General features: G+C 40.9%; 2 protein-coding genes across 4 annotated transcripts in view; one reads left to right on the forward strand and one right to left on the reverse strand.

The window, feature by feature from the left end:
- The window catches only part of CCNT1 (cyclin T1), a 44737-nt gene extending 36027 nt beyond the window's left edge, over positions 1 to 8710 (reverse strand). Inside the window, exons 1-2 of the mRNA XM_045061736.1 lie at positions 7621 to 8710; positions 3930 to 4092 (exon numbers count right to left, since the gene is read on the reverse strand). The gene's annotated coding sequence lies outside the window, so the exon portion shown is untranslated. The remainder of the gene's footprint in view (positions 1 to 3929; positions 4093 to 7620) is intronic.
- Positions 1 to 27568, forward strand: TEX49 (testis expressed 49). 3 transcript variants are annotated; one of them, XM_023257008.2, is made up of 5 exons: positions 1 to 470; positions 9381 to 9438; positions 25024 to 25146; positions 26800 to 26944; positions 27386 to 27568. In XM_023257008.2, the coding sequence occupies exons 1-5, from the start codon at positions 291 to 293 to the stop codon at positions 27432 to 27434; spliced, it is 555 nt and encodes a 184-aa protein (XP_023112776.1). In that variant the 5' UTR covers positions 1 to 290; the 3' UTR covers positions 27435 to 27568. The 3 variants fall into 3 exon arrangements, with proteins under 3 accessions (XP_023112776.1, XP_023112777.1, XP_044917672.1); XM_023257009.2 differs by lacking the exon at positions 9381 to 9438 and having other exon boundaries at positions 104 to 470; XM_045061737.1 differs by lacking the exons at positions 1 to 470; positions 9381 to 9438 and adding an exon at positions 16967 to 16997.
- The last annotated feature ends 43 nt before the right edge of the window (positions 27569 to 27611 follow it).

The raw sequence follows: 27611 nt of genomic DNA on the forward strand, positions 1-27611 counted from the left end.
TCTAATCTCAATTTAATTCTAAATCTATGAAGTAGATACCATTGCCATTTTTAAAAATAAAACAGAGGCTTAACCTATTCAAAGATCCCAAGAATATGGCAAAACTAATATTTGACCCCAGGTCTGTGCTCTTTCAACTCGCTGCCTTCTGAAACTTACAGTACACATAAGACTGGGACAAGAAAAAGAGTAACTGGCACTTGATTCCTCCATTTTTCTGAAGTTATTTAGCCCACTCCCACTCCAGCTCTACATTGAACCCATAAATCCTGTCTCCTTAGATAAAGGGAATGTCAGTCATAGTAATTCTTCAGGGCATTACCATGGTTACCAAACACAGAGACCAGTGCTCCAGCCTGGACATTCCAGAAGAGGACAGGGAGGAGCTAAGATGGCCTTCTTCAACTTATATCTATTGGGATATCAAAATTCCTTTTGGAACAAGAAAAGGGACACAACTAAAGAAACAAGTAAGGGGAATACAGGGTGGAGGAGAAGAGCTGGTGGTAGATATAGAAGAGCTTCTTCTTAGCCGTTTCTTTTTCTACCTTGAGTTAGAGCTTTATCCCCCACAATTAACAATTACTCTATAGTTAAAATTATGGAGTAGGGAGATTATCCATTCAGCTTCCCTCTTCTGTCATTTAATATCCATGTTGAGACATTCAGTTTGTTCAACAGAATAAATGTATTCTTATTCATTTGTTCATTTAGTTAACATTTACTAAGTACAGTTTTGTGCCAGGCTTTATATTGGTGCCTGGGGTAACAAAGATGGATAGGAGGTCTCTGCCATAAAGTGGCTGCTGGATAAAGATAAATATGCAAACAAAAAATTTGCAATATAGTGTATGAATAAATTAAATATAGAATGCTGTGCAACTACAAAAGAGGAAGTACCTGATACTATTGGATTTGAATGAGCACAAGAGAATCCTTTAGAGAATACTTCACACAGGAAATGCTCCCAGAACTGAGAGTTAAGAGATGATTGGAGGTCACCAAGTAGACAAGAAGGGAATATTGCACAAAGGAACAGAGACTTGAGAGAGAGCCATACTAAGTGAACTCCTTGGGTACAGATAAAGTGTAAAGAAGACACGTGCTGAGAAGTAAGCCTTCAAAACTTGTCAGGGGCCAGAAAATGGAGGATGCTGTTAGCCATGCTAAGAATTTTAACTTTATAGGGAACCATTGAAGGATTTTTAATAGGCAGTGAGTAAATACCCAATTGTATTATCTTCACAATGCCTAGTAATGCCTAATACAGAATACACTATGTATTATGCAAGAATACATAATACAATTAAATACTTGTAGGTAAATAAATTAATAAATGATATTTGATCATCTCTAAAACAAGAAGTTAGAGGAGGCTTTGGAAGAAATGTGATAATTGGTTAAGGTCTTAAAAGATGAATTGTTTAAAAGCACAGAAATGGATGGGACAGGGCATTTCAGGAAAAATGGAGAACATATGTGAAGGAAATTAAGTGTAGGCAGGTAGTAAAGCAAAGTTTTATTGGGGTGAAGGGAGGGGGTAACTGGTAAGTATAAAGCACAAAGTTAAGGTTGAGAGAGACTAATCCTGTATAGGCCTCTATTGGCACTCTCTTTCCTCTTTCTAATGATATCAGAAAAGCTCTGTTTTTACATACCCACCTTTCAGGTATGGTTTGTACAAAGGGTCCCACTGGTGAACTCTAGAAATTCCTTAATACCCCTACACCACCCCTCCCCCCCTGGCCTCACCCAGCTGTGTCCTAGCATTATGCCATGGGGCCGCCATTGTCTCCAAATAAGGAGCTCCTCACCCTCTCTCAGAGAAACACATTTGGCTTAAGCCATAAATTTTCTTTGTTCCAGGCCAAAAATAGGCCTCTCCTGGCTGCTTCAACCCTGCCTGCCCCTACTAGATGGGACTTCTCACCATTGAGGGAACTAAGCCCCCAAGCCTAGGGTTTCCCTACCCAGTTCGCTACCTAAACTCCAGTAAATAAGACCTGGTATCAATCCAAAGAGGCCTGAGTCTCATTTCTGATTAATTTCATCGTAGGCTAGGCAGAAAAAAAGACTTCACTTTATAAAACTGAAGTCCCCTATGGGGTAATAGAGATGTATTCTGATATCATCTGCTTACCCAATATTTTTCATTCCAGTGGCAGACTGTCAGAGGCTGTAGGCTTAGCCAAATTGTTGGCTTAAAATGTAAGGTTAGAAGGAAGACTGGACAGGAGTGCCTGGGTGGCTCAGTTAGTTGAGTATCCAGCTTCATCTCAGGTCATGATCTCATAGTTATGAGTTCGAGCCCCACATCAGGCTTGCTGCTGTCAGCTTAGAGCCTTCTTCGGATCCTCTGTCCCCATCTCTCTGCCCCTGCCCCAATCTCTCTCTCTCTCTCTCTCTCTCTCAAAAATAAATATTAAAAAATTAAAAAAAAAAAGTAAGACTGGATATCAGCTTTGTCACCCCTACAAGTTGTTTCCCCTCCCCCCTCAATTTTACACCCTCATGCATGATTCCATTTAATTCTCTCAACATGCCTGTGAGGTAGGTATTACTATTCTCTTCTTATTAATAAGGAAACGGGCCCAAAGAGGTTATTAACTTATTTACCCAAGATCAGTGACAGAGCCGAAATTTGATTCCAAATTGTCAAACACATATTGCTCATATGTGGACTTTTTTTTACAAATATGCTACAACAAAAGAAAATTACAGAAAATTATACAGGTCTTTTGCTGTGAACAGGCAACTGTACAAATGATTGATGATCAGCCTTTCTAGGAAAATCTGTTAACTCCTAAACCCTGAGTTTGAATGGCAGGTGGGCTATAGAGTTGTTCACTGTTCTCTAACAGGTGGTTCTCAAGATTGCCAGAAGCCTACCATTCACTGGAGCTGAATGGTAACTTTTTGCTCAGCTAATGTCCAGAATTGTTGATTTGGGAACTCTTCTATGGAGTCAATGCCTTATAACCTTCTCTCATAGCCCCTGGGCAACTTCCCAAAAAGTTACAGTTCTCCACCCTCAAAGTGGTGTTCTGCAAGCATGGGAAAAAGTAACTGGGTGGGTTCCTTCTCTCTTTTTGTCTCTCTCTCATACGCACAGAGTCATTATTATGTGGTCTCTTATATGCAGATATCAAAACAATAGTTTGATGTTTCCTGTGCTTAAAACTCAAACTTTGCTGGAGTTATTGATGAAACCCAGTGATATGAGTCTATCCACATCCTATTACTCCAGAGAAAACTAGGATGTTTCAGTTCTGTGACAAGAATTTAGTGAAATCACCATTTGGCAAGGTAACTAGTTACCACTGATTCCATCCTTCCGGGAGGCACGTTAAACTAATTGTGGTCCATATAACGCTGGAGTGTGGCTAACCTAATCCATAAACTCCTGACCACCAACTACAGATCCCTGGTATAAACCTGCCAATATATGTCAAGCTAGTAAGCTTAGATCAATTAATAAATACTATATAATACAAGTTGAATATAATTACAGTTGATCTTTGAACAATGTAGGGGTTAGGGGCACTGATCCCCCACATAGTAAAAAATCTGCATGTAACTTTGGACTCCCCCAAAACTTAACTACTAACAGTCTACTGTTGACCAGAAGCTCTACCAAGAACATAAACTGTCCAGTTAACACATATTTTGTAAATTTATTATATACTGTGTTCTTATAGTAAATGTGGGAAAGAGGAAATGTTAAGAAAATCATAAGAGAAAATATATTTGTAGTACTGTAATTTTCTTTTGTTGTAGTATATTTATGACCAAAAAAAAATCCACATATAAGTGGACCTATGCAGTTTAAGCCTGTGTTGTTCAAGGGTCAGTTGTACAGTAGACTCTTTTAGACAAATAGTTGGTCAAAGATTACATTGTAAATTGGGAAATCAAGAAAAGATACATACCTTATACATTTTAGTTTCACTTAATATGTGTAACTGTAGATTCACCAATTTTTTTGACATGGTGCCAATTCCATTTCTTTGAAATTGTGTCCATTGATGACTGTCATGCCTTTCTTTGCCCCTGAAATGCATCATCTATAATTTTTTTTTTTAACCTTTATTTCTATTTGAGAAAAGAGAGAGATAGAGCATGAGCAGGGGAGGAACAGAGAAAGGGGGAGCCACAGAATCTGAAGCAGGCTCTAGGCTCCAAGCTGTCAGCAGAGAGTCTGATGCAGGGCTCGAACCCACGAACGGTGGGATCATGCATGACCTGAGCCGAAGTTGGACGCTTAACCAACTGAGTCACTCAGGTGCCCCTCATTTGGGTCTTTTTAAAGTGGAGTCAGGCATTTGCAAAGCAAACTTATTTTTCTTATGATTTTTATGATATTCTTCAAACCTTTTAGTTATCTTCCTCATGTGTAATCAGAAATACTTAAAAGTTATCTTTGTAATTCTTTTTCAGAGTAATATTATGGGGCACCTGGGTGGCTCAGTCAGTTGAGCGTCCAACACTTGATTTCAGCTCAGGTCATGATCCCAGGGTCGTGGATCAAGCCCTGCATTGGATTCCGCACTGAGTGTAAACCTGCTTAAGATTCTCTCTCCCTCTGCCCCTCTCCCCTGCCCGTGCACGCTCTCTCTCTAAAAATTAAAAACTAAAACAAAAACAAAAGTAATGGTGCTAAAAGTTTATAATGACAAATAAGAATCCCCTACTCTACCCTCTCACCTCCAGTCTCCAGAGACAAATTTTGAACTCTTCCAGTTGTTTCTTTGGTACTTAACCTTCCTACTTTTAAAGAATATGCTTTTATGGTATGTATTGATTTATCCATTTTTGGCTATGATCTATTGCTTTCCTGTTATGATAGTTGGGAATTTAGCTTTCTTATACCGTATACCCCGTGCTTCTCTTCTCCCACCCTGGTTTTTCCAGTATAGTTATGTCACGGTTTTAGGTTTGCCGTAGGCAAAATTCTCAGAATGACCCTCAATGAATCTTACCTTTGTATAATCCCCTCCCCTTTGAGTGTGGGTGGAACCTCTGAATATGATGGATAACACTCCATGATTGTTACTTTATATGGAGAAAGGGAGATTATCTGAGTGGGCCTAACCTAATCATACAAGCCCTTTAAAAGCAGAGTGTTTTCTCCAGTTACCAGCAAAAGAGGAATTCAGAGATTAGAAGCACGAGCGGAATTTGACACATCATTGCTGGTTTTGAAAATGGAGGGGGCCACATGCCAAAGAATGTGGGTGGCATTTAGGAGCTGAGAGTGGTCTGGCTGACAGTCAGCAAGGCTGAGCCCTATAACCACAAGAAACTGAATTCTGCCAACAACCTGAATGAGCCTGAAAGTGTATTCTTTTTTGGAGCCTCACATAAGACCCCAGCCCAGCCAACATCTTAATTTTGGCCTGGTGAAACTAAGCAGAGGACCCAGTCAAGCCTGCCCAGACTTCTGACTTCTAGGACTGCAAAGTAATAAATTTCATACTGATGGAATTCGCTGTAGGTCTTTTTTCATTCATCGCAATAGATACTTCATGAACCTTTTCAATCCAGAAATTTGTGCCCTTCATTTCTTTTAATTTTTTTATTAAAAATTTTTTCTAATGTTTATTTATAATTGAGAAACAGAGAGAGACAGAGCACAAGTAGGGGAGGGGCAGAGAGAAGGGGAGACACAGAATCTGAAGCAGGCTCCAGGCTCTGAGCTGTCAGCACAGAGCCCAACGTGGGGCTCGAACCCACAAACCGCGAGATCATGACCTGAGCCCAAGTCAGATGCTTAACCGACTGAGCCACCCAGGTGCTCCTGTGCCCTTCATTCCTGGGAAACTGTCTTTTATTAATTTATTCTCTATTTTCTCTGTTCTCTCTTTTTGGAACTTCCATTTGTCAACTATAAATTCTTCTGAGCTGAGGGGCACCTGGGTGCCCCAGTTGGTTGAGTATCTAACTCGTGATTTTGGCTCAGGTCATGATCCCAGGGTCATGGGATTGAGCCCCACTTCGGGCTCTGTGCTAAGCCTGGAGCCTGCTTAAGATTCTGCCCCCCCCCCAAAAAAAGTAAATTTAAAAAATTAAAACAAAAAACCTTCTGAGCTGATTCTCTAACTCACTAATCATTCTCTTTATTTTCTTTGGGTTTTTAAAAATGCATTCCTTGGGAGATTCCCCAACTTTATCTTCCAACTTTCTGTGTTAATTATCTATTCTATGTAACAAAGTATCCTAAAACAGAGGCTTAACAAACATTTATTGCCTCACTGTTTCTGTGACTCAGGGATCCAAGGAGCAACTTAGCTAGGTAGTTCTAGCTCAAGGTTTCTCATGTGGTTGAAAACAGGATGTCAGCAGGGGCTGCAGTCATCTGATGGCTATAGGCCTCAGTTCCTCTCTGGCTGTTGACAAGACACCTCAGTTTCTCACCACATGGGCCTCTCCATAAGCTGCTGCAGTGTTCTCACATGGGAGATAACTGCAGAGCAGGTGATCCAAGAGAGTAAGGAAGCCACAATGCCTTTTTATGACCTAGTCTCAGAAGTGACTATCACTTCCACCTTATTCTTTTTGTTAGAAGAAAGTCACTAAATGCAGCCCATGCTTAAGGGGAGGGGAAATAAGCTCTACTTCTTGAAGAAATAGTGAAGTTGTGGACATATGTGGAAAACACCACACCTTTATATCAGAACATTTTATCTTGGTTACTATATTTAAGTTCCAAGGGCCAGTTTTGGTTATCTGGCTTTCCTTGTGCATATCTTTTCTCTTTTCTTCATGGATATTATACTTTATTTGAAATTCTGTTCCCTGCATTAGCTCCATCTCCTCTGAGCTATTTTTCCTATGACCTTTTTTTTCTTATTGATGACTCTTGTCAAACAATTCATGATCCTTGGCTCTCCATTATAATTTAAGAGTGAGGAACTAAAAGCTGACTAAAAGACTATGGTGGGAATTGTCTATTGTGGCCTTCACTGTGAGCTTTCTTCTGGATAGCTACAATTTTTCCAGGAAGAATCATATAATTGTTTCTCTGGGGTTTGGTTATAATGCTAGGACCAGGACAGGAGAAGGGAGTATTGAGAATCACACTTATGAGGATCTGAATTTTCACTTAATCATCAGATTTTTGGTCTTCCACCATATGCCATCCCTCACAGTGAATCCTGGCTAGGAGTGCAGTGCCTCTTAGATTCACTTTCCCCAAAGAAGTCTTTTTTTCCCCAATTTATTGAGATGTAATTGACATATAACACTGTGTAAATTTAAGGTGTACAACATGTTGATTTGATTATATATACTGCAAAGTGATTACTACAATAATATTAGCTAACACCTCCATCTCATTACATAATTACCTTTCTTTTTTGTGGTAAGAACGTTTAAGATCTGCTCTCTTAGCACCTTTCAAGCATATAAAACAGTATTATTAACTATAATCACTATGCTGTACATTAGATCCCCAGAACTTATTCATCTTAAAACTGGCAGTTTGTATCTTTCAACCAACATTTCTTTCCCCCACCCCACAGCCCTTGGTAACCACTATTTTACTCTGTTTCTATGAGTTTAGCTTTTTTAGATTCCATGTATGAGATCATAATAGTATTTGTCTTTCTCTGTCCAACTTACCTTAGCATCATGCCCTCAGGATCTATCCGTGTTGTTGTTGCAAATGGCAGGATTTCCTTCTTTCTCATGGCTAAATAATATTCTACTGTACACATATATACACACACACCACATCTTCCTTATTCATTCATCCATTGACAGACACTTAGGTATCCACATCTTGGCTACTGTGAATAATGCTGTAATGAAAATGAGAGTGAAGATAACTCTTCGAGATCCTTTTTTCATTTCCTTTGGATATATACCCAGAAGTGAGATTGCTGGGCAGAGAAATCTTCTATCTCCTTGTTGGGCTAGGTGGTTTATCTGCTTGTGGTGCATGCTCTGTAGACAAAGTTTCAGTTATCACCTTCCTGTTCTCAGACCTATTCTTTACTCCTGCCTTCCGTGGTAGCTGTTACATTATAAAGTTTGAACCTCTCAGATGAAATGACCCGATTCTAGTTCTTTTTTTTTTTAATTTTTTAAATGTTTATTTTGAGAGAGAGAACAAGCATGAGCAGGGAAGGGGCAGAGAGAGAGGGGGAGAGAGAATCTCAAACCGGCTCCGCGCTGCCAGCTCACAGCTCTATGCAGGGCTCAAACTCACAAACTGAGATCATGACCTGAGCCAAAACCAAGTCAGATGTCCAACCAACTAAGCAGCCCAGGCACCCCGGCCCAATTCTAGTTCTATCCTCCACTGCAGAAACTTAAGTTAGAACTGTTCCCATTCTGAAAGGTTAGTTACTACCCCTCTGTCCACTTGCCATTTTCCAAAAGATATTTCCACTGAAATGTATCATCTGCTGTTTTATCCTTACTCTCTCTTTGCCCTTGAAGGTTAATGCCGTTGTTGTTATTTTGATGTCATTTTAGCAAATTTGAGAGAGAAAGGAAATAAACTTATATGGTCAATTAATTATTTTTTAAAAACTTTCTTTGGTGATATAATTTCAAAATTATATAAAAGTTGTAAGTTTAGTACAAACAAACTCCCTATACTGTTTATCCAAGTTAGCCAATTTTATTTGGCCACATTTTCTTTCCCTCTCCCTCTCTTTCTCTGTCTTAGCTAGTTGAGAATAAGTTGCTCATATTATATTCCTTTATCCCCAGACATCTCAGTTTGTATTTTTTTAAATCTTTTTTAATGTTTATTTATTTTTGAGAGAGACAGAGCACAAGTGGGGAAGGGGCAGAGAAAGAGGGACACACAGAATATGAAGCAGGCTCCAGGCTTCGAGCTGTCAGCACAGAGCCTGATGTGGGCCTTGAACTCACATACAGTGAGATCATGACCTGAACTGAAGTCAGATGCTTAACCGACTGAGCCACCCAGGCGCCCCTCAGTTTGTATTTTATTGTCTTAGATAATAACCCACAATATAGGTTTTAAACTCAGCAAATTTTAACATTGATACAATACTATTATCTAATCTATAGTCTATATTTCAGTTTTGCCAGTTGTCCCATTAATGTCCTTTAGAGAAAAATTTTTCCTTCAGAGATCTGATTAAGGATCAGCATTGCATTTAGTTGGCATACCTCTTTAGTCCCCTTTAATCTGGAACAATTCTCAGTTCCTTTGTGTGTCATGACATTGATATTTATTTTTTTTAATAGTACAGATAAGATATTTTGTAGAAGTGTCCTTAATGTGGGTTTGCTGATGTTTCTCATGATTAGATTGGGTATAAATATTTTTGGCAGGAATAAGCAACAGTATGTTTTCAGTAGGTCACATCAGGAGGTCCCTAATGTCATTTTGCCCTTTATAGGTGATGTTAACTGACCTTTTGATTAAGGTGGTGTTTGCCAGTTTTCTCCACTGTCAAGGTATTATTTTTGTGTTGTAATTTGTCATTATTATTTTTGTTTTATAATTTGTAGTACTTTCCAGGAAGATACTCGAAAAAATGTAAATACCTTATTCTTTTTTTCTTACGTTTTTTTTAAACTTTATCTATTTTGAGAGACAGAGAGTGTGAACAGTGGAGGGGTAGAGAGAGAGGGAGAGAAGGAAAATCCCAAGCAGGCTGCATCCACACTGTCAGCACAGAGCCTGACACGAGCCTTGAACCCACAACCATGAAATCATGACCTGAGCCAAAATAAAGAGCGAGACACTTAATGGACTGAGCCACCCAAACTCCGCATAATACCGTATTCTTCATCAAACTTCCATCCACTAGTTTTGGTATCTATTGACAGTTCTGAGTGATACTATTTCATGATAGCTACAAAATGGTAATTTCCTAACTCAAATCTATTTTAACTCAAGGCTTACAGTAATTTGTTAAGTTTTGAGTTTTTCTAAAACATTCAACTTACTTTTTATATAAATCACTACTCTTTTTTTAACACATAATCTATTAGTTTAATATTTTTTAAAACTGTAAAATTGCAGTTACAAAATAACCCAGCATAAATTGTTTGGCGGGGGGGGGGGGGGGTGCGGACCACACTACTGCCTCATGGTAACCAGTAACCATACAGTTTAATTTGTGGGAGCAGAAGTATGCAGATATGCTGAAGAGTAGCTCTCAGCTGCAACTGAAATGTTGCAGGCATCTTTTAATGTTTTTCAGAGGAAATGAAGAACATTAATTTACCTAGCAGGCCTATTCAGTGGATCTTCTACTATTTATAATATCGAGTTATTCACATTTTATGTTCTAAAATACCTCAAGGAAAAAAAAAATCAAGACATTCAAGGATCTTATGGGATACCTGGATGGCTCAGTCCATTAAGCGTCCAATTCTTGATTTTGGTTCAGGTCAATGATCTCATGGTTCATGAAATTAAGCCCCACATCAGTCTCTGAGCTGACAGTATGGAGCCTGCTTGGGACTCTCTTTCCTTCTCTTTCTGCCCCTTCCCCTCTCACCCTCCCTCACTCGTGCACTCTCTCTCAAAATAAATAAACATTAAAAAAAAAAGATGAAAATGTTTATTTATTTTTAAGAGAGAGAGAGCCTGAGTGGGGGAGAGGCAGAGGGAGGGAGACAGAGGATCCAAAGTGGACTCTGTGCTGAGAGCAGAGAGCCTGTTGAGGGGCTCGAACTCACAAACCATGAGCTCATGACCTGGGCTGAAGTTGGACACTTAACCAGCTGAGTCACTCAGGTGCCCCAGAAATTAAGGAATCTTAAAGAATTAATTACTAATAGACACTTAGATAACTTTGTCTTGGGCCAAGCTGGAGATTCCTGAATGTTTGCCAAATTCACTATGTGAGCTGAGCTAGCATGTAGGAGAGGGATAGATTAGAGCTCCCTTTCCAGGTGTAGCTTAGCTTCTTAGAATTCCTTGTGCCAAAGATGATGGTTCCTAGCAAAAACTGACAAAATACCCTGAAATTCACATAGAAATTCAGAGGACTCGGAATAATCAAAGCAACGTTGAAAAATAACATTGTTGGAGAACATACTTCCCAATTTCAAATCTTCTACAAAGCCACACTAATCAAGACAATGTGATACTGCCATAAGGATTGACATATAGATAGATCAATAGAATAGAATTGAGATCTAGAAATAAACCCTTACACTTGTGATCAATAGACTTTCAACAAGAATGCCAAGACAATTTAATAGGAAAAGAATTATTTTTTCAACAAATGATGCAGCAAAAACTGGAAATTCACTTGCAAGAGAATGAAATTGGACTCCACATCACACCATATACAAAAGTTAACTCAAAATGGATCACAGACATAAATACAAGAGGTAAAACTTTAAACTGTTGAAAGAAAAATCTTCATGACCTTAGATTAGGCAGTGGTTTCTAAGATATGATACCAAAAGCGTAAGTGACAGAAAGATAGATAAATTGGATTTCATCAAAATGAAAAAAAAATGTTGTACTTCAAAGGATGCCATCAAGAAAGTGGAAAGTTTGTGAGTTTTTTTGGTAAATGTTTGAATTACAAGACAAATATAAAATAAATAAGTATAAACCTATATTAAGTCAATGATCACAAGAGAAAAACTTGCTAAACAGTTGCATGAAAAAAAGTCTGTGAGTGCAATTTTGATAGGAAGTTTTTTCAAAAGTTTAAGTTATAATTCCATTTTTTAAAACACGAAAAGCAATGAAAACTATTCTATCACACTAACACAAAACTGATAAAATAATATAAAGCATACTATAGAATATAGTACAAAAGAGGAACCCATGGACCAACGTAAGTATAAATGGACAAATCCCACTGACAGATCAAATTCAAGAATGTATTAAAGATAGTCATCTACCACCAAGTAGGGCTTATTCCAGTAATACAATGATGACTTAATATTGGAAAAGATTGATATATCATACCTATGTCAAATTAAAAAGATATGTACAACTATCTCACTAGGAACTAAAAAGGCATTTGATATTTTTTTAAGTTTATTTATTTTGAGAGAGAGAGAATACTGTGTGTGCATAAGCAGGAGAAAGGCAGAGAGAGGGAGAGAGAGAATCCCAAGGAGGCTCCACACAGTCAATGCAGAGCCAGACACAGACCTGATCTCACACAGCATGAGATCATGACCTGAGCCAAAATCAAGAGTGGGCCGCTTAGCCAACTGAGCCACCCAGGCACGCCAAAGCATTTGATATATTTTTTTTAAGATTTTTTTTTTAATGTCTATTTATTTTTGAGAGAGAGGGAGAGAAAGCACAAGCAGGGGAGGGACAGAGGGAGACACAGAATCTGAAGGAAGCTCCAGGCTCTGCACTGTCAGTGCAGAGACTGACACAGGGTCAAACCCACAAACTGTAAGATCATGACCTGAGCCACCCAGGTGCCGCAGGCATTTGACATTTTTAAATTTTTGCTTAATGTTTATTTTTGAGAGAGAGAGAGAGGGCATGAGCAGGGATGGGCAAAGAGAGAGGGAGACACAGAATCCAAAGCAGGCTCCAGACTCTGAGCTGTCAACACAGGGCCCAATGCAGGGCTTGAATTCACGAGCTATGAGATCGTGACCTGAGCTGAAGTCAGACACTCAACGGACTGAACCACCCAAGTGCCCCTTGATATTTTTTAAAAAACTTTTTGTAGGGATGGATGCCTGGGTGGCTCAGTTAGTTAAGTGTCCGACTTTGGCTCAGGTCATATGTCACGGTTCCTGAGTTTGAGCCCCACATTGGGCTCTCAACACAGAGCCTGCTTTGGATCGTCTGTCCCCCTTTTCTCTGCACCTTCTCTCTTTCTCAAAAATAAACATTTAAAAAACACACTTTGTAAATTAAGAATGAAAGCATAATAAAGACCTCCCACATGACATCATACATAAAAATAAATTCCAGATGGATTAAAGAGCTAAATCTATAAAACAAAAGTATAGAAACATTAGAGGAAATAATATTTTTACAGTCTTAGGATGGTCTTGAAAAACTTTTTTCATAGGACATAAAGCCTAGAAGCCTAAGGAGATTGACAAAAATTTGTACTAAACAAAAAATTGTAAATTGTGTAACAAAAGACATTAAAGTTAAAAAGAGATTGAGAGAAAATATTGGCCATACAAAGATGTATGTATGCATGAATATATACATATATACATACATATCCTCATGTGTATAACTCATATACATAATAATATTCAGAATATATAAAAATCTCCCAAGTAAAGCACCAATCCAGACTCCCCTTCTCATCTAACATCAGATATTTATTTATTGGGAACTGATTGTGCCAAGTACTATGTTAAACGCTGGAAATGCAACAGTGACTAATAGACAATAAGTAAATAAACAAGATGTTCACAGATTATAACAAGTGCTAGGGAGGAAATAAGGGGAGGGTAATGCAATAGATCAGAAGTTATAAACTGCTGACTAGAGGCCAGACTCAGCTTGCATTGTTCTTTTCTTCAAAAATTTTGGACCAACATTTAAAAGTTAGGAGATTAAGGGGTGCCTGGGTGGCTCCCACTTCAGTTCAGGTTATGATTTCACAGTTTGTGAGTTCAAACTCCATATTGGTTCTCTGTATTTAGTGCAGAGCCCACTTTGGATCCTCTGTCTCCCTCTCTCTCTGCCCCTCCCCGACTCGAGTGTGCATTCTCTCTCTCTCTCAAAAATAAATAAACATTTAAAAAATAAATGAAAATAAAATAAAAGATTTTATGTAAAATCCACATTCTTGCCTCTTAAAAAATTAGAACTGGCCACACTGGCCTTAAATTCCCATGTAACCACAAACAGCCAGAGCAAATAGCAGCTGCCTTGTTAGATGGGACAGGTTTCTTATTCAATTTGCTTTACTCATAAACATCTGTCTGGCTCTTATACGCAACTGAGTTTGCAGATCTCAAAATGGAGAATAAGTTTATTTATTTTGAGAGAGAGAAAAAGCATGAGAAGAGGGCAGAGAAGAGGGGGAGAGAGAGAAAATCCCAAGCAGGTTCTGCACTGTCAACGTGGAGCCCAATGTGGGGCTCGACCTCACATACTGTGAGATCATGACCTGAGCTGAAGTAGGATGCTCAGCCGACTGAGCCACCCAGGTGCCCCTTTTATTTTTAAAGGTTATTTATTGGAGAGGCCCACTTTATTAAACAAAGCAATCCAGGAGGTAATGTCTGAGCAACACCCTGAAGAATCAGAACAACCCAGCCTTGTGTAGAGCTGAGGCTAGAGCTTTATCTTCATAGAAAATTTTAAAATCTAGAAGCAATTCAAGGCCAAAACTATAACAAAGCACCTGCACCCACTTTGATCACAGACTGCTCTCACTGCATCCCAGCCAGAAGCCTGTAACCCATCTCCCACTTCTGACAAGCTGTTTTAATAAATCATGCACATCCTGAAATATCTATGCACTCTGCCCATCATTCATGACCTCATAATTAAAGGAAACTTAGAACAATATTTCTGGCACTACCACCCTTTCCACAATGACATTCAGGCAACGTGGTTGAAGCCATGGCTTCAACCATGTCATTCAGATTTCTACCTAAAATTCCATTTAGTAGAAAATATGTTCTATTTCTATCATTTCCTTGAAGCCTTTTGAGCTGTCTCAGAGCTGAAGTGTGGGCCCACGTGGCCAAGGTCTGGGGCACACTAGGCTGACTAGGAGCTTAGTATAAGGCTGTGAAACTCCAGGAAGTTGGAGTGTTGAGCTCCAGGGAAACCTATCAGGACAAAGGTTCGTGTATTTGGCTCTCCTCCGAGGACATTTAGTCTTTCTAGAATGATTAGTACTGTAACCGCAAACCTCAGGTGGGCACTCAGGACTGCCTGACAATCCTATTATATTTCTCTAGTCACTCCCCTACTCCTCAAGGCAATTATTTCACATCTCTTCCTCCTCAAGTCTCTAAAACCCCTCTCCCATCCTCATTCTGAGCTGATAAAGTCTTTGCTCCTTGTTTCACTAAGAAAATAGAAGCAATCAGAAGAGACTTTCCATCATCACATCTAACATTCCACTGCATCTGTAACTTCCCTCTAGCACAGTGAGTTGAGATGACTCCATTTGTGCACTGGATCTCATCCCCTCTCACCTACTCAAGGATTTTGCTCCTGAAATTATCTCCCTCTCCTTCAGTTTTCCTCCTCCTAAATAAATCATTTCCATAAGTATCCAAATATTCTGCAACCTTTTGCAGGGGGGTGGGGGGGAAGGAAGGAAAGACCCTCCCTTGACCCTGAAAATATTATTCCCATTTCTTTCTCCACCATTCTCTCCTCCTTCCCACCCCTGATTATACCACAACTCCTAGAAAGAGTAGTTTGTACTCATCAGCTAGAGAAAAACAACCATGCTGATAGGCCTCACTTTAAATTCATAATCACTAAACTCAAGTGGGCCTTTATGGCTGCCCAGAAGTCAGACTACATTTCCTTGTTCCATGTACTGTCTCCTGGAGGCCTCTTCATACCTTCTCTTTCCTCAGACCTCCAACACTTCCTCCTCTAGCTTCACTTTCAGATAATGACTTGTTTTCTATTTCACAGTTTTCATTGCGAAAACAGAAGCAAGTAGATTATTTCTTACAACCTCACACAAACCACATCTATCCATCTACGTGCTTCTGTGTCCATATTTGTCTTGTAATGAATGAACGGTCCACACACCTATTAAGACCAACCCCTCCACTTGTGCATCAGAGCCCATCTTTTTGCCTGTTCAAGGACACTACTCCAATACTATTTGCACTCGATCGCATCAATTTTTCTGTCCCTGGTCATTCCTATCTGCATACATGCATGCTACAATTTCTTCCATCTTAAAGCCCTATATTTCCTATTTCCCTGCTCCCTATACGGAAAAATTCCTCAAGAGAGTTGTCTGGTCTTGCTGACTCCATTTCTTCTCCTTCCATTCTCTTTTTTATTTTTTCTAATTTTTTTTAATGTTTGTTTATTTTTGAGACAGAGAGAGTGCAAGCAGAGGAGGGGCAGAGAGAGAGGGAGACACAGAATCTGAAGCATGCGCAGTTTCCAAGCTATCAGCACAGAGCCCAATGTGGGGCTCAACCCCCGAACCATGAGATCACGACCTGAGCTGAAGTCCAATGCTTAACCTACTGAGCCACTCAGACGCTCCTCCATTCTCTTGAACTCATGCCAGTCAGGCCCTTGCCCCAATCATTCCACTGAAACTGCTTGTATCTAGTCACCAATGTTCATATCCACTTACCATGTTGCTGTTCTCTTAGCTCTCATCTTGTTTAACACATCAACAGAAGAGTGCAAGAGGGCTCAGATCATTCTGACTCCTGGTACTGCTGAGGCTGCTTGCAGTATATGGTCCGCTGGGAGAGGTTTGAGCCTGTGGACCACCATAATGGGGAACTTGCCCCATTTGTTTCTATTATTCAAAAACTGGTTTGGGAAATTAACAAGGAAGGGGCAGGAAGAGTATGGATAAGACACAACATTGTATTTGGCTGTTAGCAAGCCTACATCTACCTTGCTTGCCCCAGTCTTCCTAATCCCGACTGATATGTCCATTAATTCAAGAACCCACAGTTCCTGACTCTGCTCCCCCTTAGTTCCACAATCCAAACAATCTTGCAGGACTGATTTGTAATCCTCACTTGTCTTTAGAATGATTATCTAGCTGATTTCACCATGTCAACACATTCACTCAAGTGGCTTGACCCTTTTCTGTTCACCTGCACTAGCACTTGAGCCTGTTCTCCATGCTCAAATTAACCACACTCTTAACCTTGCCTATCACCTAGGGCTTTAACAGCAACCATAAAAATGAACCTATTAATATTAAAACTTCTAATACTCTTATTATAAGGATATTTTTAAGTCATTCACAATTTTTCTTTAAAGAAAGATAGGGTTTTTTTTTCTCCTGTAGGTGTGACCGTATTAACATTCTACTCAAAAGGGCCCACTCAAGCTTTCCTTATTATAGTCATAATGGAAACTCATAGAGGTGAGTCAACACATGTAACCAAATATTCTGCGAGTCTCTGCCTCCTTCCTTTTCCCTCTTGATAAAGAACTAAAATAGAAAAACCAGAGGGATGTGGGGAGCATACTTAGGTCTATCCTTGACTTCATAACTCAGTTTTATCAGGTATCCAGGGTTGTTCATGTTCAGGGGGCTAACTCACACTAAGCAAATTCAGAATGCCTCAGTTTCCTTGCCTGTAAATGGAGATAATAATGCCTTATAGATCTGTTGTGCAGATTAAATGAAATGAAATAATGTATGTAATACACATAAGACCTAGCACACAAAACTGTACAATAGATGACTGGAGGAAAAGTTATAAACTGTAATATATGTTAGTATATACATGTGGAATACATACTTTTCCTATGACCGAAATATCTTTGTTTACTTCTTGAGACATACTTGCCAGGATAGGGTATCTGGAAAGCAATATTTTTAACTATTAAGTTTCCTTGAGGAGCAAAAACTACTGGCTGGCTTCAAAGGATTTTTCATCCAGTTACAGCTATCCGCACAAGAGCACCCCTCACCAGTGACCAGAACTCACATGTCCACCAATCAGTAGATTCCTGCCCTCCCAGATTCATTCTTCCTAATCCTAATACTGGTGGCCCCTGCAGTTTCGGTCCAGCTTCCAGAATTTGTTCACCTTATGTGCTGGTCTCTTGGAATGCCTACGTTTTCCCTTCTCTGTTCTCCCCTGGGGAGCATGACCCTATATCTGCCCTTTGCTTTGCAGACTCTATCTCACCACCTGCTTTGAACTCTGCTCTCCTGTCTAAGCTTCATACCTGAGGAGTCCTCTTAGTCCAGAGTTTCATTGTCTTGAATTCAGACGAATTAACTTTTATTTGGCCCTTTGATGAGGCAACTCCGTTGTCCTGTTGCATGAAAACCCAATGTCAGTCTAAACCTCATCATAACACAAATCTACACTCAGGACATTTCCCACTGATAGGAGTCTCAGAGGCAAGTTGATGGGAGTGGTGGTAGGAAGAGATTATTGTTGTTTTTGTCTTGAGACAAATGACAGTTCCCTGACAGACTTTAGCAACTGCCCTCTAGCCAGACACAGTGACGTACAAGCTCCACACATCTTCCTCCACTGCTGCTTTTATCATTCCTCTTCCCAGAGGAATTCACTGAGTACTCAGAGCTGCTCTCCCAATTCTTTTTTTTTTTTTTTTATGTTTGTTTATTTTTGGGAGACAGAGAAAGAACTTGAGTGGAGGAGGGGCAGAGAGAGAGGGAGACAATTCGAAGCAGGCTCCGTGCTGTCAGTACAAAGCCCAATGTGGGGCTAGAACCCATGAACTGAGAGATCATGACCTGAGCCAAAATCAAGAGTCAGACACTTAACCAACTGAGCCACCTGGGCTCCCATCTAAATAATCTCTTCAAAGAAAGAGTAAGCCTCAAATGCATAGTAAAAGCTGAGCACTTCTCACTTGCATTCCCATTTTCTGGATCCTGTCAGAGGATATTAGATGATTTTCCCCACCCTGGCTGGAATGTTCTTGCTCAGTCTTCTAGGTCTTCTGATCTTTCCCAACTGCCTGTTTGGTGACCCACCTGTTAGAAGACAGCTGGGGATGCCATTCTTAGATTCCAGCAGAGGGCACTGTAGTTCTGGCTTTTCAAATGGAGTTTGAATGGCACAATTCAGCCAAGAATGAATCGCCCAAAGCCTCTAAAACCTCTCTGCCTTTCGAAATGTATAAATTTACTGAAGTTAGAGAAATGTTGCTTGGAGGCACATGGGTGGCTCAGTCAGTTAAGCGTCTGACTCTTGATTTCACCTCAGGTCATCATCTCACAGTTGTGAGAGCGAGCCCCGTGTCAGGCTCCGCACTGGGCCTGGGTGTGGAGCCTGCTTAAGATTTTCTCTCCCTCTCCCTCTGCTCCTCCCCTGCCCCCACCCTCCCCACCATGTGCGCACTCTCTCTGAAAAAGATTTTTAAAAATAATAAAGGAAATGTATCTTGGAAACAACCCATACATCTTGTAGCTGCTATAGACCATCATCCCCTATCTACCTGAAACTAGAGAAGATACTCAGGCTACTCATAACTACAATCTGCCAAAGCCTAAGAAGGAGGCACCTCCAAGGTGGATGACTATGTCTGTATAGCAGCAGATAGGCCACTTTTTCTATGGGACCACAGCCTCTCCCCACTGGTTTTCGGCACTGGCACTGGTCCAGTCTACTGCAGAGTGGCCAACCAGGTTCAATCCTCTGCTTCCCCAATGCCGGTCATAGGAAATGATACTCCACATTTCAGTGGAGCTCAAGGAGGCAGGGATCTGCCTTTAGAATGAGATAATGAGATCATGTGCCAACCCAACTCAACACTGGTCCCAGGGTGAGCAGATACCTTTGACGGGACCCCCACTGAGCTGTACACAAGGGACCCCAACAAGAGGCCAGTTTTATCAGTTTGTGTTTTCCCTTAGTCCTTTGTTTTGCCTGGAAGCCCTGAATAGATGATTTCAAGAACAGGTTAGTGTGGTGGTTAACAGCCTGGGCTCTGGATCCAAAATACTGAGTTATATTCATGTCTCTGCCATATGCTAATTTAGTGAACTTGGGCAAATTGGTAAACTTCTCCGGGACTCTTTTCCCCCATTTGTAAAATAAGATAATAATAGTACCTACCTCTTATAGTTGTGCCGAGCACATTCGTTATTCATTTGGTTTATTGTTATCATCTCTAGAAGATCCATGTAGTCCCTTTTACATCAGCAGTCTGCAGCCAGCAGTAGGTCTGTTATCCCATACCCCATCTACTTCCCCTGTGTTCAGAATCCTGAACAAATGCACGACTTTGAGGAAGATATTTTTGGACATGGAGGCAAAGGAACTGCCCCCATATGTAAAATGTGCCCGGTTCCCTGGTCTTACACTCCTGTCCACTTCCTCCCAATGCACTGACAATGTTCTTGTGTCAATGAAGACAATAAATCAAGATGGTCTTCCAAACACTTCAAATTGCCTTCAGCCGATTTCAGTCTATGTTATTGCTTCAGCCAACTTCAAGGTATTAATGCCCAGAATCTGATAGGAAATCCTAGATAGGAGTCATTTTATGTAAAATACCACAACATTTTCTCTCAAACTGATCTGTGAATTTCTAGTCAGGGTGCTGTTACTGTGCTTACAGCAGTACCAACTTGCAAGTAATGTGTGTTAGATATTATCACCACTATGTACTAAGCATCTGGAATGGTCAAGCAAGTATCCTAACCTACAAGTCAGAATTCTAGCAGCCATTGAGGTAGACCCATTCTAAAAATTCTTCAACCTGAAAACATTGTGGCCAGTCACTCCCAGTTCCAACTAACCGGAGGCAATAGGCAAAGTAGTGGATAACAGTGGCCCTATGCAGCCTGTAGTATTGAGAAACATGCAACAATAATTTGGGTAAGTGGAGGATCCATCCAAGTACTTCTGCACCACCCCAATGTCCTTCATGATACATTCAAAGTATAAGATGTGGTCTTATGGAAACTCCCAATTTATGGCCCAGTTCTAGAAGAAACCATCAGGGCCTTTTGTATCTATTTACCACCAAAAACTATATGGAGCGTAGTATTAACTGGGGGAATGAAGAACCTCTGTTACACTACCAACAAAACGATGGGTTCATCTACTCTGCCACAGTGTAGTTTGCTTATAAGAACTCATTGCCTCCCTCCACCTCAACATGCCCATTCGCAGTAGCTGTGGCATGATTTTTACCTACAGCTCACCACCCTTCACCTCAGGTGGCTTCCAAAAGTTGGCAGCTGGGGGAAATTATGGGTTACCAAAAATATCTTCCAGTTTGCCAAAAACCCCATCCAAAGAGTATGCCAGCTGGTGCTTGATTCAGGAGGAAGGCATCCAAATGAGAGATACTGTCCAGCACACCTCCAAACACACAGTAACCACTTATATGGAAAGCTGGGAGCCTGCTACTTGGAAACTGAGATTAAATAGAGAACATGACCTGGCTGTACCCTTAAGGACAATCAGTCTGAGACCTCAGGACCAGATAAAGAGCTCCTACCATTACCTGCACCCAGACCAATAATTACTCTCAGTCAAGTTCCCTTTGCCCACTAGGAATATGGTCTTGCTCTTTCTCCTCAGTCCACATGTACATGGCCACAGACATTCTGGCACCCCCACCTTGCCCAAAGTCAAATGACACTATTTCCAGGAACTGGCCCCTCGTTGTGGTAATCTGTGATGAAGTACAAATCAGCCCCCAGGTTGAATTCAGGCTTGGAATTCAGAACTCAATATTCTGTCACCTGTCCAAATCCTCAATTGGGAAAGGGGGGGATTCAAACAGTGCATCACTCTGGTGTTATGAGAGAGAATGTGAAAGAAGATTTCCACCAGAGAGCAAAAGTTGGGGAGGAAGGACAGAAACGAATGAATGGGGTCAAGCCAGAATGAAGGGGAAAGCAGGAGCCAGGGAAAAACTCCAGAAGACAGGTAGCATCCCCACTCTGTACCAAAGGTGAGTCAGCGATCACAACAATTTCTGGAGAGAATGGCTTCCAGTTCCTGACAAGCTCAGGAGTCTGAGATGCAAGCCAAATCTAGCCTATTTAAGCAGAACATGAATTTATTAAAAAAAAAATATTGGTGGGATAATATCAAAAAGCTTCTGCACAGCAAAGGAAACAATCAACAAAACGAAAAGGCAGCCCACAGAATAAGAGGAGACCATTGTAAACTGTATGTTTGATAAAGGATTAATATTCAAAGTAAATTCCTGTAACTCAATAGAAAAAAAAATCTGATTAAAAAACTGACATAAGATTGGAGTAGACATTTATCCAAAGAAGACACACGTATAGCCAACAGGTATATGAAAAGATGCTCAACATCACTAATCTTTAGAGAATTGCAAATTAAAATTACAATGAGGGGTGCATAGTGGCTCAGTCGGTTTAAGTGTCTGACTTTGGCTCAGGTCATGATCTCGTGGTTTGTGGGTTTAAACCCCGCATCAGGCTCTGTGCTGACAGCTCAGAGCCTGGAGACTGCTTTGGATTTTGTGTCTCCTCTCTCTGCCCCTCCCTGTTCTCTCTCCTCTCTCTCTCAAAAATAAACATTTTAAAAAATTACAATGATATATCACCTCACACCTGTAAAAGTGGCTGTTATTTCAAAAGGGGGGCGGGTGGTGCCTGGGTGCCTCAGTTGGTTAAGCATCTGACTCTTGATTTTGATTTGTGAGTTCTAGCCCCACACCAGGCTCCATGCTGACAATATGGATCCTGCTTGGGATTCTCTCTCCCCCTCTCTCTGCCCCTTCCCTGCTCTCTCTCTCTCTAAATAAGTAAACTTTTAAAAAGAAATAACATGTTGGTGAGGATGTGGAGAAAAGGGGGGGGGGGAACCTTTGTATACTGTTCATGGGAATGTAAATTGGTGCAGTGCATGGAAAACAGTACAGAGGTTCCTTAAAAAAGTAAAAGTAAATCCTATTTCTGGGTATATACCCAAAGGAATTGAAATTATGGTCTCAAAGAGATATCTGCACTTTGATGTTCATTACAGCATCATTCACAATAGCCAAGACATGGAAGCAACATAAATGTCCATCAATACACAAATGGATAAAGAAAATATGATCACACACACACACACACACACACACACACACACACACGGGTGCACAAATATTATTCAGCCTTTAAAAAGAAGGAAGTCCTGCCATTTGCAACAACATGGGTGAACCTGGAAGACATGCTAGGTGAAATAAGCCAACAAGGGACAAATACTATATGATATCACTTACATGAAAAATCTAAAATAATCAAACTTACAGAGGCAGAGACTAGAATGGTGGTTGCCAGAGGCTGGGGGTAGGGATAAGTGGAGGGGTAGTAGTCAAAGGGTGCAAAGTCTCAGTTATATAAGTCCTAAGGGCACCTGGGTGGCTCAGTCAGTTGAGTATCCAACTCATGATTTCGGCTCAGGTCATGATCTCGATGGTGAGATCGGGCTCAGCACTGAGTGTAGAACCTGCTTGGGATGTTTTCTCTCTCACACATACACAAAATAAATAAACATTAAAAAAAAAAGATGTTATTTAAAAAAGGTAAGTCCTAGAGATCTGTACAGATAGAACCTACTAAATTTTCCTAAACTAAAATTTTCCTAAAAGCATAGATCTCCTGTTAAATGTTCTTATCACAAAATAAATTACAATAAAGAGGGCAGGAGGGAATTTTTGGAGGGGATGGATAAGGTTTACGGCATAGATTGCAGCGATGGTTTCACAAGTGTCTACTTACCTCCAAACTCATTCAGTTATACATATTAAATATATACAACTACTTTTACATCAATTTTACAATAAAGTAATCTCTTTAAAAAGAATATTGGTAAGTGCATAGAGCTGTAAAAGGAACAGAGAACCAAGCTTGGTGGCTAATAACCAGAAAGAATGTTCAGAATCATGCTGCAGACCTGGCTGGCATAGACACTGCTGCATTCAGTACTGTAGCAGACACCAAGGACACTGGGCTCTGGGTGCTGCTGCTAGAAAGAAGAGGTAGCTTCGCTGCTGCAACTTCCCATTAGTAGAAAAAGACTTTACACAGCCCCTGCTTCTTTGCAGCCTCATCTTTGATTCCGAATCTGAGGCAGATGTGTTTGGACTAGCTAAAACTCTTTGCCTATGCCCTAGCTACAAGAGAGGCTGGCACCTTAGTCCATCTGGGCTGCTATCACAGAACGCCATAGACTGGGTAGCTTATCAACGACAGAAATGTATTTCTCACAGTTTTGGAGGCTGGAAGTACAAGAGCACTGTGCCAGCCTGGTCAGGAAGAGGGCCTTCTTTCAGGTTGCAGACTTCTCATTGTGCCCTCATGTGGTGGAAGGGGAGACCTCTCTGAGGCCTTTTTTAGAAGGGCACCAATTCCATTCTTAAGGGCTCTACCCTTATGACCTAATCACCTCCTAAAGACACTTACAAATACAAATACTATCACCTCCTAAAGACACTTACAAATACAAATACTATCACCTTGGGAATTAGGTTTTCGACATAGGAGTTTAGGGGAGACACAAACATTTAGACCTGGGTAAGGAAGTTCTGGTCTTTTCAGCCTCCATAGTGCGATTCCAGTTTTGCCTCAGAGAGGATTCCTAACCCCCCATAAGAATGCTAAGTCTATACTGCCCTACTCTAGGGGCGTCTGGGTGGCTCAGTCACTTGGGTGTCTAACTTCGGCTCAGGTCATGATCTTGCAGTCCGTCTGTTCAAGCCCTGCGTCTGTCTCTGTGCTGACAGCTCAGAGCCTGGAGCCTGCTTCAGATTCTGTCTCCCGCTCTCTGTCCCTCCCCGCTCGCACTGTCTCTCTCAAAAATAAAATAAAAACATAAAATATATACTGCCCTACTCTACCATACCTTACCTTACTCTACCCTACTCTCTACCACTTTTCTAGCCCCTTCCCTGCCCCTCTCCATTTTGCCAAGCACAAATCAGGCTCTAAATCAATAGCAAGCTGAAACCTCTCTCATACTTCTATCTTCTACACACTTGCTATCCTGCTGCCTGGAATGCTCTTCTTGATACCACTATGTCCCATGGACTCCTTCTTATCCTCCAAGACTTAGCTCAAACATAACTTTCCCTATTAGACCAGTTAAAGCTCTTCAAATATGCCAATCCCAGGAAATAGGTGTCCATCCAGATAAGCGGCCTTTTTCACCTGCACTAACCCTAAGGGTCTGTCAATATCCTGATTCCAGCAGGAAGCCATTCAAAACCCAGGAGTTGAAGAGAAGGGTGAGGGATGTCTTGCGATCGGTTCCCTCTCCCTCCCTTCTGACACAGGCATTGTGAATTGACTTCTGAGATCTGAGATCAGATTTGAGTGGCTAGGAGAGACCCCTGCCATGTGCCTGGTTGGTATGGAGACCAGAGACTCAGAAAACCAAAGAGCCCCACTTTGTAAGTATTTATAACAAGTCTGCTTCTTGTTTCAGACCAGAAGGAACCAGTGCCCACTAGGCTTCCCCGTATTATCTCAGAAGATGGGAATTATTCCGTACACCAGAATAGCCACACAAGGTATCATGAAGCTATAAAGAAGGTGTTGTTAAAGACATGTAAGTATCTTGGAGTGGGCACTACGCTAGGGGCAGAACAGATATGCCCGAGTTCATAAAGAATGGCTGGGCTGTGGTGGGGCATGATTTTAGGGCAAGGGGAAAAAAAATAGCCAAGAAGGGGGGCTGAGAAAAGGAGGGAGAAAGTAGACTTGAATGGGGTGAGCATGATAAAACAAAAATTGAATCAGACTGGAAGCTGAAGCCCCATATTTGAGTCCTAGTTTTAAGTGTCTCACCTTGGGTAGTCACTTACGCTTGCTCATTGTTAAGGAAAAAAAGGGGGGGGAAATGCCTGCTCTACCGAACTTATGGAACTGTGAGGATCACAACAAAATGAGATAAGACAGTACTTTTTATATTATATGCTATGCCTGTGAGTAGTGGTAGACCAAGCACTAGCTTTGGAATTTGAATGGAGTTTAAACTCCAAACAGGTTGTGTGACCTTGGGCAAGTTCCTTTAACCACTTAACCTCACTGAACCATGTGAAAATGGGAATCATACTCTAGCATTGTTATAAAAGTTAGAGAAAATGTACATTTAAAAAAGCATCTAGGACAAACTACTGATACATGTGAGAACTAGGAATCTTCAAAGAGTTATGCCATGTAAAGAAAGCCAGTCCCCAATGCCATTTATATAACATTCTTCACATGACAAAATTATAGAAATGAAGAACACATTACTGATTGCCAATGAAGGGGTGGGAGAACATGACTATAAAAGGCCAATTACCTTTCCCATTGGGAGAAACTGAGTAAAGGGTACACAGGATCTTATGTTATCATTTCTTACAACTATATATGAATCCATAGTTACCTCAAAATTAAAGTTTAATTTAGAAAACTAAGATACTTTCAGAAATTTAAAGAGACATATGTGTGAAGAGGAGTATCTAAGAGTTATTCCTAATAGCAAATTCTTTTTAAGAGCTTACTATTAATCAAGAGGAAAACAACTAAGTAAAACATGTAACATCTACTCAATGGTATATTAGGGATTTTTTTTTTAAATAATGATTATAAAGACTATATAGCCAGGATATTAGGCTATAATTAAGCTTAAAGAATATACAAATTTTATACAGTGGTGTAATTAGATTTATCCAAGTAAAGAATAAAAATACAAAAAAACCTAGGAAAGTCTGATACACTATTCAAAATCTTAAGAACACCTAATACATTTAGAACATAATAGACACTTGATAAGTGACTCTATTAGCAGTACCTAAGTATGAGGTACTCATTGCTGAGTTCCAGAGAATTACCTGGAATGAGAAAAGGAAGCAATTTTTTTCAGAGAGGAGGGAAGGGAATGAGAATGATTAAGCCTGAGAGCAAGGGGGAAGAGCCAGTAGACCCATCTTGCACATTTCCCTAAGGGGTTGGCCACTTGTTTTTCCACCATCTTAGCACTTGGGAAAGCTCTCTTGGAGATGGGCTTAGTAACAGCAGGCAGAACCAAGACTGATTCAACTGACCATGAAGGGTATTAGATGCTGGAATCCGGAAATGAAGATGGGTGTGGTGACCAGATTCCCAGGACTTCCTCAGCACCTGGTCAGGCCCAGTTGCTAGGCTGGGCTTATACTGCCATGGGGGAGCAAAGAAGTTGAAAAAATTGGATAACTTGCCCTTCCCCAACATTCAGTCCCCAATCAGGTCTTCAGAGTCCCCTTGACTGATGCTCAGAACTTCAGCTTCTGGCGGTCCCATGATCCAGGAGCGCGCCCAGAAGAAACCATGCCATGGATCCGGAGCCCCCGCCACTGCCTCATTAAAAGCCCAATGACCAGGTTAGGCTGGGATGGGTAAGGGTGGGGAGGCAAAGGGAAGTACTCCATCCTTAGAGACTGCTTCACTCTACTAAGAGTTAGGGAATAGAAGACAAAGTTTGGATCTTACCAGGAAAAGCTGGCCCCAGAATCTGGGCAGTGGTGGCATTCAAAGAAGTTAAAGATTTGTTTATGTCTGTGTATTTCATCTTGTGGCTAGGACGTCTGGAGCAAGCACAAGACAAGTATCTATAGCTCTCCTGTGAGGTCCAGGGATGTTTCCACTCCCTTCATTGCTGTCTCCCACCCTCCAACCACCATTCATAGGCAGGAGCCCTACTTCCTCATTACTGCCCCTGCCCTTTCTGCCCTGAGGCAGTCTTGGGAGCTATGTTTAAGGACACCACCACACACACACCAGCCTGACCTGGCTGAATCTGAGACCCTCTCTTTCTTTTCCAGGTTTATGGATCACTCTGTTCTGAGTGACAGAAACTTCAGTCTGTATTGAACAGGATATATTTGCATGATGGACTGTGGAAGCAGGGCAAAGAAGGAGAAAACGGAGAAGGTGTCCTGGTTCCACTGAGGGACTAATGGGAGGAGGGGACCTCAAGAGCAGAGTAAACATTGGATTAGAAGTCACTTGTGTGCACTGGCAGTGAGGGGGAGGGAAATTATTCCAATG

Source organism: Felis catus, chromosome B4 (genome assembly GCF_018350175.1).
Source record: "Felis catus isolate Fca126 chromosome B4, F.catus_Fca126_mat1.0, whole genome shotgun sequence".
NCBI lineage: Eukaryota > Metazoa > Chordata > Mammalia > Carnivora > Felidae > Felis > Felis catus.

Bases quoted from the DNA above. Each gene is read 5' to 3' on its own strand.
- TEX49 (XM_023257008.2), top strand. From the start codon at position 291: ATGTCAGTCATAGTAATTCTTCAGGGCATTACCATGGTTACCAAACAC. The intron at 471-9,380 runs GTAAGGGGAATA...TGCCCTTTATAG, and splicing joins GGACACAACTAAAGAAACAA to GTGATGTTAACTGACCTTTT. The intron at 9,439-25,023 runs GTATTATTTTTG...TTCTTGTTTCAG, and splicing joins CAGTTTTCTCCACTGTCAAG to ACCAGAAGGAACCAGTGCCC.